General features: G+C 43.1%; 1 protein-coding gene across 3 annotated transcripts; it reads right to left on the reverse strand.

Annotated features, from left to right (window-relative positions):
- Positions 1-388: 388 nt before the first annotated feature.
- PIGA (phosphatidylinositol glycan anchor biosynthesis class A) lies at positions 389-10,005 on the reverse strand. Of its 3 annotated transcripts, none has more exons than XM_075095991.1 (6): positions 9,897-10,005; positions 8,960-9,627; positions 8,271-8,403; positions 6,942-7,074; positions 5,323-5,529; positions 389-3,611 (listed from the first exon to the last, which is right to left on the reverse strand). In XM_075095991.1, exons 1-6 carry the CDS (start codon positions 9,941-9,943, stop codon positions 3,309-3,311), a joined length of 1,491 nt encoding a protein of 496 aa, XP_074952092.1. In that variant the 5' UTR covers positions 9,944-10,005; the 3' UTR covers positions 389-3,308. The 3 variants fall into 3 exon arrangements, with proteins under 3 accessions (XP_074952092.1, XP_074952083.1, XP_074952077.1); XM_075095976.1 differs by having other exon boundaries at positions 3,375-3,471; positions 9,897-9,992; XM_075095982.1 differs by lacking the exon at positions 9,897-10,005 and having other exon boundaries at positions 8,960-9,705.
- Between the last annotated feature and the right edge of the window lie 3,898 nt (positions 10,006-13,903).

A 13,903-nucleotide genomic window follows, 5' to 3' on the forward strand; every position in this document is an offset into this window, starting at 1 on the left:
ATTCAGTACAACGGTAAATTCAGATGTATAACCACATCTTGCCTTTACTTTTCTTCCCTTAACAAAGAATATCCACCTTTTATCCAACTATGTCAACACTAAAATAATTAGGAAAAACTGTGGAAGCCGACATACTACTGAGTGTCATAAAAGATGTACAGCAAATATGCTGAAATGAGTTTAATGATAGAAAGTCAAGCATTTAAAATATTTAAATAGTGTTTAATTTAAAAAAAGTTTGTAAACACATTTTCTTTTGAGACTGATGGTTCTTACATCTGTTTACATGAAGTCTGTATTTTACTGGAGTATCAAAAAGATGCAACTTCACAATTATGTGTTTATAAGCCTAAGCATATATGAAAAAAAAAGGACTAGCGAAGAGAAATAAATACCAAAAGGGGAAAAAATAAGTTTATTTTAAAAAGATGCAGAAAAAGTTGACCACAAAAATAAGTACATTACAGTGTAGTTACCTTCTTACAGATCTATTCACAGCCCCTGAAACACAATACAAAAGATGAATCCTACATTCATACTTTACTTGATACTTGTTCGGGCTTAACACACAATTTTCCATTATCAACGTGCCATCCACACCTTAATTCACAGTGTCTGCATATAATGTATTGGAAACACAATTTCTCCTTGTGCCCGTGGGAAGGACTTTCATTGTTGATCAATGGACCCTTCTATGAAAGGGGAGGGGGGAACCTTCCACATAGGAGGGTTTTGGGTGTTTCCCCTTCCTCCACACAGGAGGCTCCGCTCTGTGCAAGAAGTAACTCAGCTCTCCAGTAACACTTCCTTAGTATTTCACAATGATCAAACATTACCTACAAGCACAACTGAAACAGACTTATTTAAAGAGTTAAAGATTTTTTTTAAAGAGTTATTTTATTAATTTCTGAATACATATTCCTAAAACGCACTCATTATCTGCTTGCTTTTTTCAGTTGTTGCTGTTACTGTATTTAAACCTTTCCATTTTACCCACTGATGCTTTTTAAAACTAAATGATTCAGTGACACCATCCCTTACTCCACTGCACAAGGCTGGTAAATTAATCAGTCCCGCAAAGAGTTACGCGCAACACAAGCTGCGTTACTTGAGAAACCGCATATTTGTAGTTAATCCAGTTCCAGATTGAATTTTCGTGACAGCTTCTGCAGAATGTTTTTTAATCATCATCTTTCTCAAAAAAAAGTCCAGCCACCAGCGATGAGAAGCAGCAATATGGAGTGTATTTCTATACTTGCTAATTGTATGTTTCCACATAAAAACTGAAGAATAACCATTCTTTATGGGAAGGTAAGTAAACTTCTAGATAAACTGTAAATTTGTCTTGTAAACAAGACTATAACACGGTTTAATTAGGTTATTCGTAAGAACTCAAATGTTCCACAAAAGAAAAGTGAGAAGTACTTCAAACAGATTCTCATAATCTTGTTGCAAATTTGATTTCTGTTGTAGATGTTGCAGGAAACCAAAGAGAAATAAATGAGAATCAACAAAATATATATTTTTTTTTAATAATAAGATTTCCCTGGAATGATAATCAGCATTTTTTAATTGTTACTTTTTTTTTTAAAAAAACATTCAAGTCTGTAACTTTGAAAAGTAAAATATTACCTTAATTCCACCCATTTATGCATAATCTGTGTGGCACCATTTTAGCTGACCTCCACTTCTAATGCAGTTTGACAAATTCAAATTGTATTACAATGCATTTTGTACGCTATGTATCAAAGGCTAAAAATTCTAGTAAAACAAAATAGACTTTGCATATGGCATTTATTTCACTTTACCTTTCTCTGTTTCATGAAAATATGTTCAATGAAGTTATAAAATGTCAGATGTTAGGGTACATCTCTACGCAAACAAGATGATATTGACACTAGCGTTTTAAATACTGCCTGCCCTTCAAGGGTTTGGAGGCAGCATTTTCATATTGCACAGTTCTAGAATTCATAGTGTCCAACACTACGTAATACTCAGTCATAAAATTGTAGAAGTTTTAGTCTTCAGTGATGCTGGAAAAAGAAATTAACCCAGTGCATTAGGCAGGGGGCAGTTTTAAGAGGTGGTTGACATAAATGAGATAAATGCCTCCTCTCACGCATGGGTGTGTTGTGCTGCCTATTGTCCCAGGACTACTTAGCACTGCTGACAGAGGCAAGGACCCACTTGGTTGGTTGGTTTTTTTTCTCTCTCTCTCCAGGAAAAGCAGATCTATTGCCTATTTCCATTTAAGGGATACCTTCTCAGGATTTAACTTGCAGAACCTGTCTGACAGTGCCTCTGATGAGGTCTAGGTGAAATCACGCACACTAAACACTGCCCCTCCCAGGGATGGACCGAAATGCCATTTTGGTCATAACTAAGGGGTCATTTTGGTCATAACTGGGGGTGGGGCGGGCACAGTGGGGGGCAGGGGGAGAAGAAAAGAGGGGAGGTTGGAGGGGAGAGCAAGCACGACGGTACTTGTTAAGCCCTTCACAAATTTCTCTCTCGTGCGGGCGCACACACACACGTGTTACTTCATGCTTTGGCATAGTTTGCTGGAGGAGTTTTCAGGCCTGAGCTGTTTCTGAAGGCTACATTATCTCTAAGTAATATAATATCTTCACCTATGTACTTTTTTTAAAAGCGCCATAAGCTTAATTCACTTTCACACATGTAAATGAACAGGACAAATTTAGCACCTCTGAAAATATCAAAAATTCATTATGGAGTTTCAGTTTAGCAACAGGATGATCCAATTTTGACTAGGGAAGAACTTCAAAATAATAACACTGTGCAGGCAAAACTCACTGGGACACAACTGTTAGAACTAAGTCTCTGAAATTTCCATAGTAATGGACTTCATGACTAATTTCAAGTGCCATTTTCATCTTAGAAAGAAAAGGTGTGCTTTGTTGGATTTTTAATTAAATATTTTTAAGTTGGTCTCAAAATAAAAATCACAGTAAATATCAGGAAATAACAGCGACTACTGTAGGCTAATAATTTTTGTGTTTTGCCTTCCCAAATACCACTAAAGTTTACAGTCGCTTTCTGTAATATTCAAGGTGTCAAGAAAAATCTTGTATTTCTGTCTAAAAGGCTTTTGACACATATAAAAACCCTTGTTCTCCTCCCAGTTTTAAGTGCAAAAGAGATTTCCATAAATTTGCATGTATCCAAAACTAAATGAAAACATAATCCTAAATTGAGGTAGCACATTTAACCAAGTTTCTTTCCAAGAACTGCAGAAAGAAACTGAAGAATTTTAAGAGTAATGTCTCTGTCAGCAAGCATTAAAACCGTTAGTGACTGATGCATTCTTTCCTCTCCATTTGAGCATTTGAGGAGCTTGGAACTTCTTCTTTAACTCTTCCTTTCTTCCCCAAAAAATACTGTTTAGTCCATGCGCCTTTAGGTCCTGTGGCATCTATTGCAACATCAATAATGGAATCTGGAGTCATCCACCTCAGAAATGCCAAGAAAAGGAAGTTCAGAACAGCAAAAAGAGCAAAAATATACCCAGTCACTGGGCCACAGTGAGACATTAGTCTGTTAAGTCGCTCATCCATTGGTAAAACCACTTCATCTGCAACCCTGTCATACACCTAAATGGAGAAGACACAGAAAGTAAGACCTTAAAACCATGTTGCTTCTGCCTCAAAAATCAGGCAGTACTTTGTTAGCGTGCAAAATACATTTTCTATTCCTAACTACTAGGTGGGAAAAATATTTTTCAAGAAAAGCTGTGCAAATTTTAAATTTATGAGTACTGTTCTAGAGATTTCATTAATTTATTTAAGGAGAAAAAGGAAAAGAAACATTCTATTTTTCGATGGACCTCTAGAGTATTTCATTGAATAGGAAGGCTGTATAATCTATCTCTTGTGTAATGTTATGCAGAGAGGGTTGAGGTTTTCTTAATTAATTGAATGGGTTCTAATCACATATTCACACCAGTCATAGGAAAAGGCTGAACATACAATTACTAGATTTTCTACACAAAGACGGTTGAACTTACAAAAGAATTGGTAATCTTCCAAATCTCAGTATTTGAACAGCCAAGCAAATCATAACAGGGTACCAATTTTGATGTAAAGAAACACTAGTATTTCTTAGTAAAATCCTTAAAATGCAATGAATGTGAAAAGCAAATACATGCTACTAGTGACTTCATATACATATTAACCACAACCACTATTAAAAAAACCAAACAAAAACAAATCCAAAACAAAAACAAAATTTAAAAAAAAAAAAGACAACTTAAAAACTATAGTCCTGTGTTTATACAGAGCTTTTTCCTTGAGAACATTACGGACCTCATCCTACAGGTAACTTAACAATGAGCTAACAAACAACTAACTGGCTGAGGTACAACCTAAGTTCCATGCATATTTCTTCCAATTATACTAACATTTTCCGTCACAGAGCTGGTGTGGGGTTGGTTTGTTTTTGTTCTGTTTTGTTTTTAAGAAAGGGCAGTAAAGGAAACAGAAATCTAGACTAACTTCTACAAAAAGCTTTGCAATTGAAATGTTGCTTGCAGTTACAAAATTATAAGAGGAATTATACTGATGGTACCTGAAGACAATAAAATAAGTACATGATACTTCAAGGAGACTTAAGAGACATATCCAAGTACACTACAATGTAATTAAGAGGCACATGATTCAGCTATTCTCTTGCCTAAAACACAGAGGCTGAAGTTAGAAGAGACACATCTCCACAGGCATTCGTAACACTATTGCAGTTAACATCCTTCACTAACAGCAGAGTTTTTATGCTGAAGCACAGTTCTAATTCTGAAGTGAGACTTCTAAAGTGTGATGATTTATTTTCATTACACACATAGCTTATGTAAATTCAGGTATGTTCAGCCTACCGGCATTAAACCACCTCTCATAATTTTAAACCACTTGTTTGCATGTGGCAGACAAAACTTTGTCATGAACTCTGTCTTTTCCTTTTCATACATCTTATACAGCATGTTTTCCAGTTATGTCAGACGACTTACTCAGTGTGAAGACTAGAAAAATATATTAGTAGAAATGGAACTAAAGATCTAGACTGCACTTCAGAATATTTATCAGCAGTTATGTCACAGAAAAAAAATGCAAATAGAAAAACCCCCACCTATCTAGGGATGTACTTGGGGTGGGGGGCGGGGGGGAAGTATTTTCTGAACCTTTTTAAAGCACGTGTGTTTGACAGGAAACACACTGAAAAATTACCCAGAGAACGTACATAGTAATGTTGCAAAGCAGCAGCTGTTTCAAAAAATGTACTTTGTGAGAATTTAAAAGAAGTGGTTATACGTACTTTCTCAGTTCTCTCTGCTACATTCCTCCATGTGTAAAATGTCTTTACTTTATTATGAACAGTTTCTGGAGATGGTAGTGTTCCTGATCTGAGCTGGGCAATCGCTTTTTCTAATCCATCACACAAAGATCTCACAGAGGGTTCACATAAAATAATGAGATTTTCTGGAAGCACCTCAGGAATCCCACCAACTCTTGTACTCACCACCTTTGAAAGAAACAAAAGAAAGACCACATATGCCACAAAACAATAAAGTAGAATGATGACACTGCTATTACACTGTTTAGATGCAGCACTTAAGATGGATGAATAGGGGAAAAAAAAAATACGAGTGGTTGCCATGAAAGGCAAAAGACTGATACCATGCTTTGGGAATTTTACCTGTACACAACTGAAGGTCTAGGCCCTAGAAAAGACCTGGCATAGCAGATTAGCTTTAATGATGTTCAGAGTGATCCTTTGGTAGCATGGTAAGACAGAAGACTTGGTCTAATGAGTGTTTTATGAGACATCTTTCCTAAAGGTGTCACAGTACACAACTAAACCTGTGTAATGGGATTTTGGACTTTCTCTCCATAGTCCCTCATGAAAACGGTTACCTCTATTTGGAGAGGACAGTTTTACCACATCCACCTTCAATTTGCAGTTTCTAGGCTACTGAACATTTACAAGAATATTTTTAGAAGTTCAGTAATTTTAATCTGATTTATTAAAGGGGAAATCAGAAATAACTAAGACTCACATCATGCAGTCATCTCTAAACAGCAGGCAACAATAAGAAAACTGCAGAACTTCCTCACCTCTTGAGAGGAAAACAGGTGACAGGGGAATAACTACCAGAACTAGGTAGTAACTACTGTCAAAAGATATTGGAGTGGAAAAACAAAGTCCCTCACATATTTTACATTTCTTGTATACTAAACAACACACAACTTTTATCAGTTTGTATTTTAAAAGAAGTTTCTTGATATTTTAATGTAAGAATCTAAATTCTTTATGGCTGTTGGTTTGACTTTTTTGAGTTGTCAATCTGAGTTGTAAATTAGACAGAGACAGCTTTTACTGTTCTTTCTCTCCCCAAGTCTTACCCTGAATCCCTACATGGTGAGGCAAATACATCCTCAGTTACTGGAAGAAAACTAATGCCAGTTCTTGGTGCAGGAAGCAAACAGTTCTAGTACAATGGTTTAGTCTGGTAATTCAATATGCCTGATGAATAAGACCAAAGTCACCCATGCTCACGAGCCATTTTCTGCAGCTCCTCTTAAAGTACTGTCAAAGTAAACCTTCCTGAACATCAACTACCCCAAAACTCTGTAAAGCAGTACATACAAAATAGCATTTTGCAGAGGCAGTCTGGTTAGTTCAGAGAACTGAGAGTTAGCAAATCTACATATTATTTCCAATTCCGCACCAGTTTCTTCTGGGAGCTTAAGTAGTTTTGGTTAACCCTTTTGTCTCAGCTTCCAGGTGATGTATAAATCAGGATAATAGTTGTTCACCTTTGTAAAGACAGAGCCTCAAATGAAATAAAATGCTACAGGCATATTATTTAATCATAAACTTTGTTTAAATTGGATATATGCGTTCCAGGCAGTTGAGATTATTTTTTTTTTTACCTGTAAACCACAGCTTGCTGCTTCCACAATTGCCATACAAAAGGCCTCAGTGAGGGAAGTGTTGAGAAAAATGTGCCCCTGGACTAGAACATTTCTAACATCCTGGTGTTCCAAGGCTCCTAGGAGACGTACCCTGCATGTAAGGGAAAAAAAAAAAATAAAAAAAAAAAAAATCAGACAAACACTAGTTTTAGACTGTAATAATGCTGTGTCATGTTACACGTATTCTGAAAAATGTACTGATGGTTCATATTTATATAGTGAGAGAAGGAACACAGACATGTTTGTTCCATTTACTATTCCTTCATTGCTGGAAAAAATTAAAGGAGACTCTATTTCTTAATTTCACACTAAACGTCTTCTGAAAATACACCTGGGGGGAGAAGTTGCTCTGTTTGTTTTAATGGCAACTGACTTCAAAACATTGTTACTGAGCTTCCTAGTTCTGCAAGAGAACATGGTTTCATGCAGTTAACAATTAAGATTTGTCATCCTTTCTTTGTTTAGATGTATTCTCTGAATTTTCAATGTGAGGTCTAATCAATTCCAAAGCCTGAGGGGCGCAAAAAAGTATTTAGGATACAATGACCAGGACGTAGCATTTTGAAGAGGTATTTGGAAACAGAAAGGGGCGAAAAAAGAATGATACTATTAAACAATTTTATTGCCCATCCAGAGGAATCACTGACTGAAGTATAGAATGGGGAACAGAAAACAGAGAAAAGGAAACAGAAAATTAAGAGCCTTGCCCTGGCCACATAAAAACTGTCTGAACAACAAGAAAACCCCAAAGAAACACGCAAATGCATCTGCATCACGGAAACATTTTGTTAACACAGTAGCACCACAGGAACATGTTTGTAGTGCCACAAGAATGCATACTAGATAAGCACTACCCTGAAGACTTTCATACTGAAATAACAAAATAAATTACTACAGTCATCCTCATAAGCAGCAGTGACATGAACTGGATGTCTAACTAACACCTTATGCCATTTGGTAACAATTGATTCAAGCATCACAGTTTCAGAGATGAATATGATATATTTACGTCTAAGTCAGCTTTTCTCTGACTCAAGTGAAGGTTCATACAGGGTCTACAAATTAACTTGCAGGATCATAATCTAACTCCATAAGTGTTCAGCTAGCATCTGCCCTATCTGCCTTGCCTTCAACGGTTCACATCTTCTCCAGCCTCAAGTTTTGGGGGTTTGTGTTTTCCGGGCGGGGGGGCGGGGGGGGGGCGGAAGGCAGGCGGAAAGGGTGTTGCTATTGTCTTTCCCCACCCCAAAAGTACACTGAAGGATCATAGACATGCAATGAACGAACCTGTCATGTAGTTGGTATCTTTCCCGGACTTCTTCCAGTACGATCTGTTTTGGTCCTTCTCCTCCAACTAAGAAATGTAACTCTGGATATTTCTGACAGAGCTCAGGAATTATACCACTAAGCAAATCTACACCTAAGAGTACAAAATTTAGGGCAAGCCGTTATTGTATTTGATTTTAGAAGTAACCACGATGTAGCCTATAACTCTATTCAAGAGAAGAAAAAGAAAAAATGTCTCCTGAAGACAGTTGTGCTGCTGAACACAAAATTCTGAAAAAAAAAAAGAGACAACTTGTGATCTATTAGAAGACAAATGTGAAAAAAAAAAAAAAAAACTGAAGTTGCTGTTGCTTGATTAAATAAAAAACAGTTAAACCATTTCTAACAGAATATACAGATTAGGGCCTAGGTCATATCCCCAGTACATGCCAAACCTTCCATTTTACAAATTTCAATCTTCAATATCTTCAGTATTACAAAAGAAATGCATCTCTGAACCCAACATGCACAAACTGAAACGTACATTTCTTCTTGATGCGCAGATGCAAAAGCTCAGAACCATCACAACTCCCATTTAAAATCCGGTCCGTACCACAGGTACAGCGTAAGTGGTACCTAACCGAGACCTTTCTTACCATACCCTAAAGAGAAAAATAACCAAAATAAACTTACGTTTTAGCCGCCATTACCTTTTCTGTAAACAAGTCTGCTGACAACAACAATTGTTATCGTACTGTCATCCCTCCTCGATGGGTCTGGCGTGAAGTCGGTGGGATCGACAGCATTGGGGATGACAGAGACTATGCGAGGGTCCAAAGCTGCCCGCAGCACCGTGTTTTCCTTACTCGTGTAGGAGACGCAGATGATGTGGTTCGTATCGCACAGGGACACCGTCAGCAGTTTGTTGGTAAGCACCGAGCTGACATCAGCGAACCCGAAGAGGGAGTGGTCCGTGAACACCGTCCGCAGCCCCATGGTCTTGGCGTGGAAGAGGGCGTCGTGGGCCATGGCGGAGAAGGAGCTGTGCGCGTGGACAACGGTGACCCTCTCCCGCACGAATATGTACCTGAGCAAGGGCAGGCTGTGGAAGAGCGTCGTCGCCGTCGACTGGTTATACATGACCTTCAGGGGCAAGTAGTAGACCTTCAGGCCGTTGGTGAGGTAGCGGACGCCCTTGCGGCGGCCGTAGGCGTGCGTGACCACCAGGACCTTGTGGCCCCGCTCGATGAGGCACTGCGACAGCTGGTACACGTGGCTCTCCACGCCCCCCATGTTGGGGTAGAAGAAGTCCGACACCATGCAGACGCTGTGCGCCTCCCCCGCCGGGACACCGCCGGCCGCCATCCCGGCACCGCTCCTGCCGGCAGAACCACAAGGCGCCATCACTCGCCCGCTCGGGCCCCCCGTTCCCCTCACCGCCGACGTCGCGTCCCCCGTCCCCCCGCCGGCCCGGGCCCGGCCATCCCTCCCCCCCGCAGGCCGCAGCGCGGCCCCCGCCAGCAACGCGCAACGAGGGGCGGCCGCCGCGGGCCCTTTAAGAGGGCGAGATCACCCCGGCAACCGGCGGCCGCCTCCGGGGGGGGGGGAGGGGGGGCCGGGGGCGCCCGCGCGCGCCTGTGCACGTACCCGCCGGCTGCCGGCACTCCAGGGGCGCTCCCCGGCCCCCCTCCCATCTCTGGGTGCGGCCGCCCGGTCACCACAACAACCGCACGGCTGCTCCGCCCCTCCCCCCAGCCCCTCCAGCGCCGTGGCCAATCGCCGCCCGACGCCGCGTCACGCGGGAAAAGAAGCGGCCAATCGGAGCGGCCGCGGGATGTCTCGCGCGCGCGCGGGCGGCGGGGAGGAGAGACGTGACGGAAGCGGGGCGGGGGCCTTGAGCGGGGCGGGGCGGGGAGGGGTGGGAACCTTGGGCGCGCGGCGGGGCTTGCCTCAGGGCCCCACCTCAGCCCCTCTCGCGGTGCTCCGGCAGCGGGGAGCCCGCTCCTCTGCAACAGCGTTGCCCCCTCTGCGGCAGGAAGGGCGCTTCCGCTGCTTGCTGTCCAAAAATAAAACCTTGTACGCAAAAAAGCGTGGTCCGAAGTGTTGAAAAAAGTGAGCTGCAGGCTGTAAGGTGGTAGAATTGCCTTAAAACTCCAAAGGCTTTGCCCCGCCCCCAAGGGAGAAGCTCTCCTGTTGTGGTTTTTGGCTCGGTCACAGCTGGAACTCCCAAAAAGTTCTCAAGTCTTCTGCCGCAAGTGCTGGAAGCTTGCTATCTCTACATGGAAATAAAAATACCGTGATTTTTACAGGCAGTTCACAGAATCACAGAATGGTAGCGGTTGGAAGGGACCTCTAGAGATCATCTTGTCCAACCCCACTGCTCGAGCAGGGATACCTAGAGCAGGGGGCACAGGAAAGTGTCCAGGTGGGTTTTGAATTTCTCCAGGGAAGGAGACTCCATAGCCTCCCTGGGCAGCCTGTGCCCCTGCTCTGGCACCCTCACAGGAAAGAAGTTTTTTTCTCAAGTTGAGGTGGAACTTCCTGTGTTCCATCTTGTGCCCATTGCCCCTTGTCTCATCATTGGGCACCACTGAAGAGTCCTACCCCATCATCCTGACACCACCCTTTAGATATTTATAAGTATTGATGAGATCCCCCCTCAGTCTTCTCTTCTCCAGGCTGAACAAACCCAGGTCTCTCATCCTTTCCTCATAAAGAGAGATGGGGTTCAAATGCTTGAGCTTTGAGAAACATGGCTGGGTTGTGTGAGTTGTGCTCTGACACCCCAGGCTGGCATCACTTGGCTGTATATTTCTGGTCTTCTCAAGGAGTTTTGCAATCGGCTGTTAGCAGCTCCAGCACCCACCCGACTGCTTCTGACTGCCAAGAATGGTGTTACCTCACCAGGCTAGGGTTGTTTGTGCCTTCCCTGTATGTTCTCAAAATTATGTTTGGCAGCTACTTCTCCTTGCCAAGATTTCTGGCACGAATTTTGTCAGATTTGATTCTGTCATCACTCCTATGCAAATACATGTGTCATGACTGACAGTACAAGCTGACCTAGGCTGCAGCACTGGCTGGATTCCTGGGTAGGTCGAAGCTTAGACAGGCAGGGTTTGGAGGCGCTGACCCCAAGAAGGACCAAGATAGAAATCAGGCACTTAATTCTGGGACTGGAAGACATGAAAGACATTTATGTGCTGCATAAGAAATACATTCCTTGTTGTCTGAATTGTTCTCGTGTGTTCTGAAAGGTGAGACCAGTATTGGCAAATCTGACTTCATCATCAGGTGCTCTTTCAGGGTGGCAAGAACCTGAATTTCCAGATGAGAAGCTGAGTATGGGGCCAGAAGTGGGGAGGCTTCTCACCTGCAGCAGCAGATATCCTGCTGTGAAAGAAGAGACTGGAGATGAAAGGGCCATGGGGATCCTAGTTCTCAGCAGATACTGCAGCTTGAGTGTAAAGCAGTTGCCTAAAATTCCATGTAGGAAAAAATAAATTAAAAAAAAAGTAGTGCCAAGGTGCCAGGAGGAGGAAAGTGCTTGGAGGTTCTCAGTTGCAGCACCCCATGATGTGATCCCTGGTAAATGGCGGTGGTGACCTCCCTCAGTGTCAGGCTACCCTGAAGAATAAAGCTGTACTAGTGACTCCAGTGTGTAGTAATTGGAGTTTAATTAACATGTAGTAAAAAAACCCTAGTAAATAATGCTTATGGTTTTAACTATTTGGAAAATTACTTTTTTTTTTTTTTTTTGGTGACTTGTTCTTGTGTGCTGTCTAGAGAAGTTGTAGTTCACAGAATCACAGAATGGTAGGGGTTGGAAGGGACCTCTGGAGAGCATCTTGTCCAACGCCCCTGCTCAAGCAGGGACACCTAGAGCAGGGGGCACAGGGAAGTGTCCAGGTGGGTTTTGAATTTCTCCAGGGAAGGAGACTCCACAGCCTCCCTGGGCAGCCTGTGCCACTGCTCTGGCACCCTCACAGGAAAGAAGTTTTTTCTCATATTGAGGTGGAACTTCCGGTGTTCCATCTTGTGCCCGTTGCCCCTTGTCCTACCATTGGGCACTATTGAAAAGAGCCTAGTCCCATCATCCTGACACCCACCCTTTAGATATTTATAGGTATTGATGAAATCCCCCCTCAGTCTTCTCCAGGCTAAGCAAACCCAAGCCTCTCAGCCTTTCCTCAGATGGGAGATGCTCCAGGCCCCTATTCATCTTGGTAGCTCTCCACTGGCCTTGCTCAAGCAGTTCCACATCCTTCTTAAACTGGGGGGCCCAAAACTGGACACAGTACTCCAAATGTGGTCTCACCAGGGCAGAGTAGAGGGGGAGGATAACCTCTCTCAACCTGCTGGCCACGCTCCTTTTAATGCACCCCAGGATACCATTGGCCTTCTTGGCCACAAGGGCACAATGCTGGCTCAGGGTCAGCTTGTTGTCCACCAGCACTCCCAGGTCCTTCTCCACAGAGCTGCTTTCCAGTAGTTCAGCCCCCAGCCTGTACTGGTGCCTGGGGTTGTTCCTCCCCAAGGGCAGGACCTTGCACTTGCTCTTGTTGAATTTCATGAGGTTCCCCTCGGCCCAGCTCTCCAGCCTGCTCAGGTCTCGCTGGATGGCAGCACAGCCTTCTGGTGTATCAGCCACTTCTCCCAGCTTGGTACCATCAGCGAACTTGCTGAGGCTACACTCTATCATTGTATGACTGTGTTGAACAGGACTGGATCCAGCACAGACCCCTGGGGAACACCACTAGTGACAGGCCTCCATCCAGACTGTGTTTCATTGATCACGACCCTCTGAGTTCTGTTGCTGAGCCAGTTCTCAATCCACCTCACTGTCCACTCATCCAACCCACACTTCCTTACCTTGTCTGTGAGGAGGCTGTGGGAGACAGTGTTGAATGCTTTACTGAAGTCAAGATAAACATCCACTGGTCTCCCTTCATCGACCCCGCCAGTCACACCATTGTAGAAGGCTATCAGGTTGGTCAAGCACGATGTCCCCTTGGTAAATCCATGTTGACTACTTCTGATAACCTTCTTGTCCTCTACATGCCTGGAGACAACCTCCAGGATGAACTGCTCCATCACCTTTCCAGGGATGGAGATGAGGCTGACTGGCCTATAGTTTTCTAGGTCCTTCTTCTTGCCCTTTTTGAAGATTGGAGTGACATTTGCTTTCCTCCAGTCCTTGGGCACTTTTCCTGTCCTCCACGACCTTTCAAAGATGATGGAGAGTGGCTCAGCAAGAACATCCGCCAGCTCCCTCAGCACTTGTGGGTGCATCCCACCAGGGCCCATGGATTTGCGAGGATCCAGTTTGCATAGGTGATCTCTGACCCAGTCTTTCTCAACCGACGGTAAGTCTTCCTTCGTCCCAATTTGTCCTCTCTTCTCTGGGGGCTGAGATGCCTGAGGGCCAGCCTTAGCAGTAAAGACCAAGGGAAAGGCAGCATTCAGTAACTCCGCCTTCTCTGCATCCTGCGTTACCCGGGCCCCTTCTTTGTTCAGCAGTGGGACCTCTGTATCCCCAGTCTTCCTTTTACTGCTGATGTATTTAAAGAAACCATTCTTGTTATCTCTGACATCCCTTGCCAGATTTAATTCTAAGTGGGTCTTGGCCTTCCTCATCGCATCTCTGCGTACCCTGA

This window comes from Phalacrocorax aristotelis, chromosome 1 (assembly GCF_949628215.1).
Source record: "Phalacrocorax aristotelis chromosome 1, bGulAri2.1, whole genome shotgun sequence".
In the NCBI taxonomy this organism is placed as follows: Eukaryota; Metazoa; Chordata; class Aves; order Suliformes; family Phalacrocoracidae; genus Phalacrocorax; species Phalacrocorax aristotelis.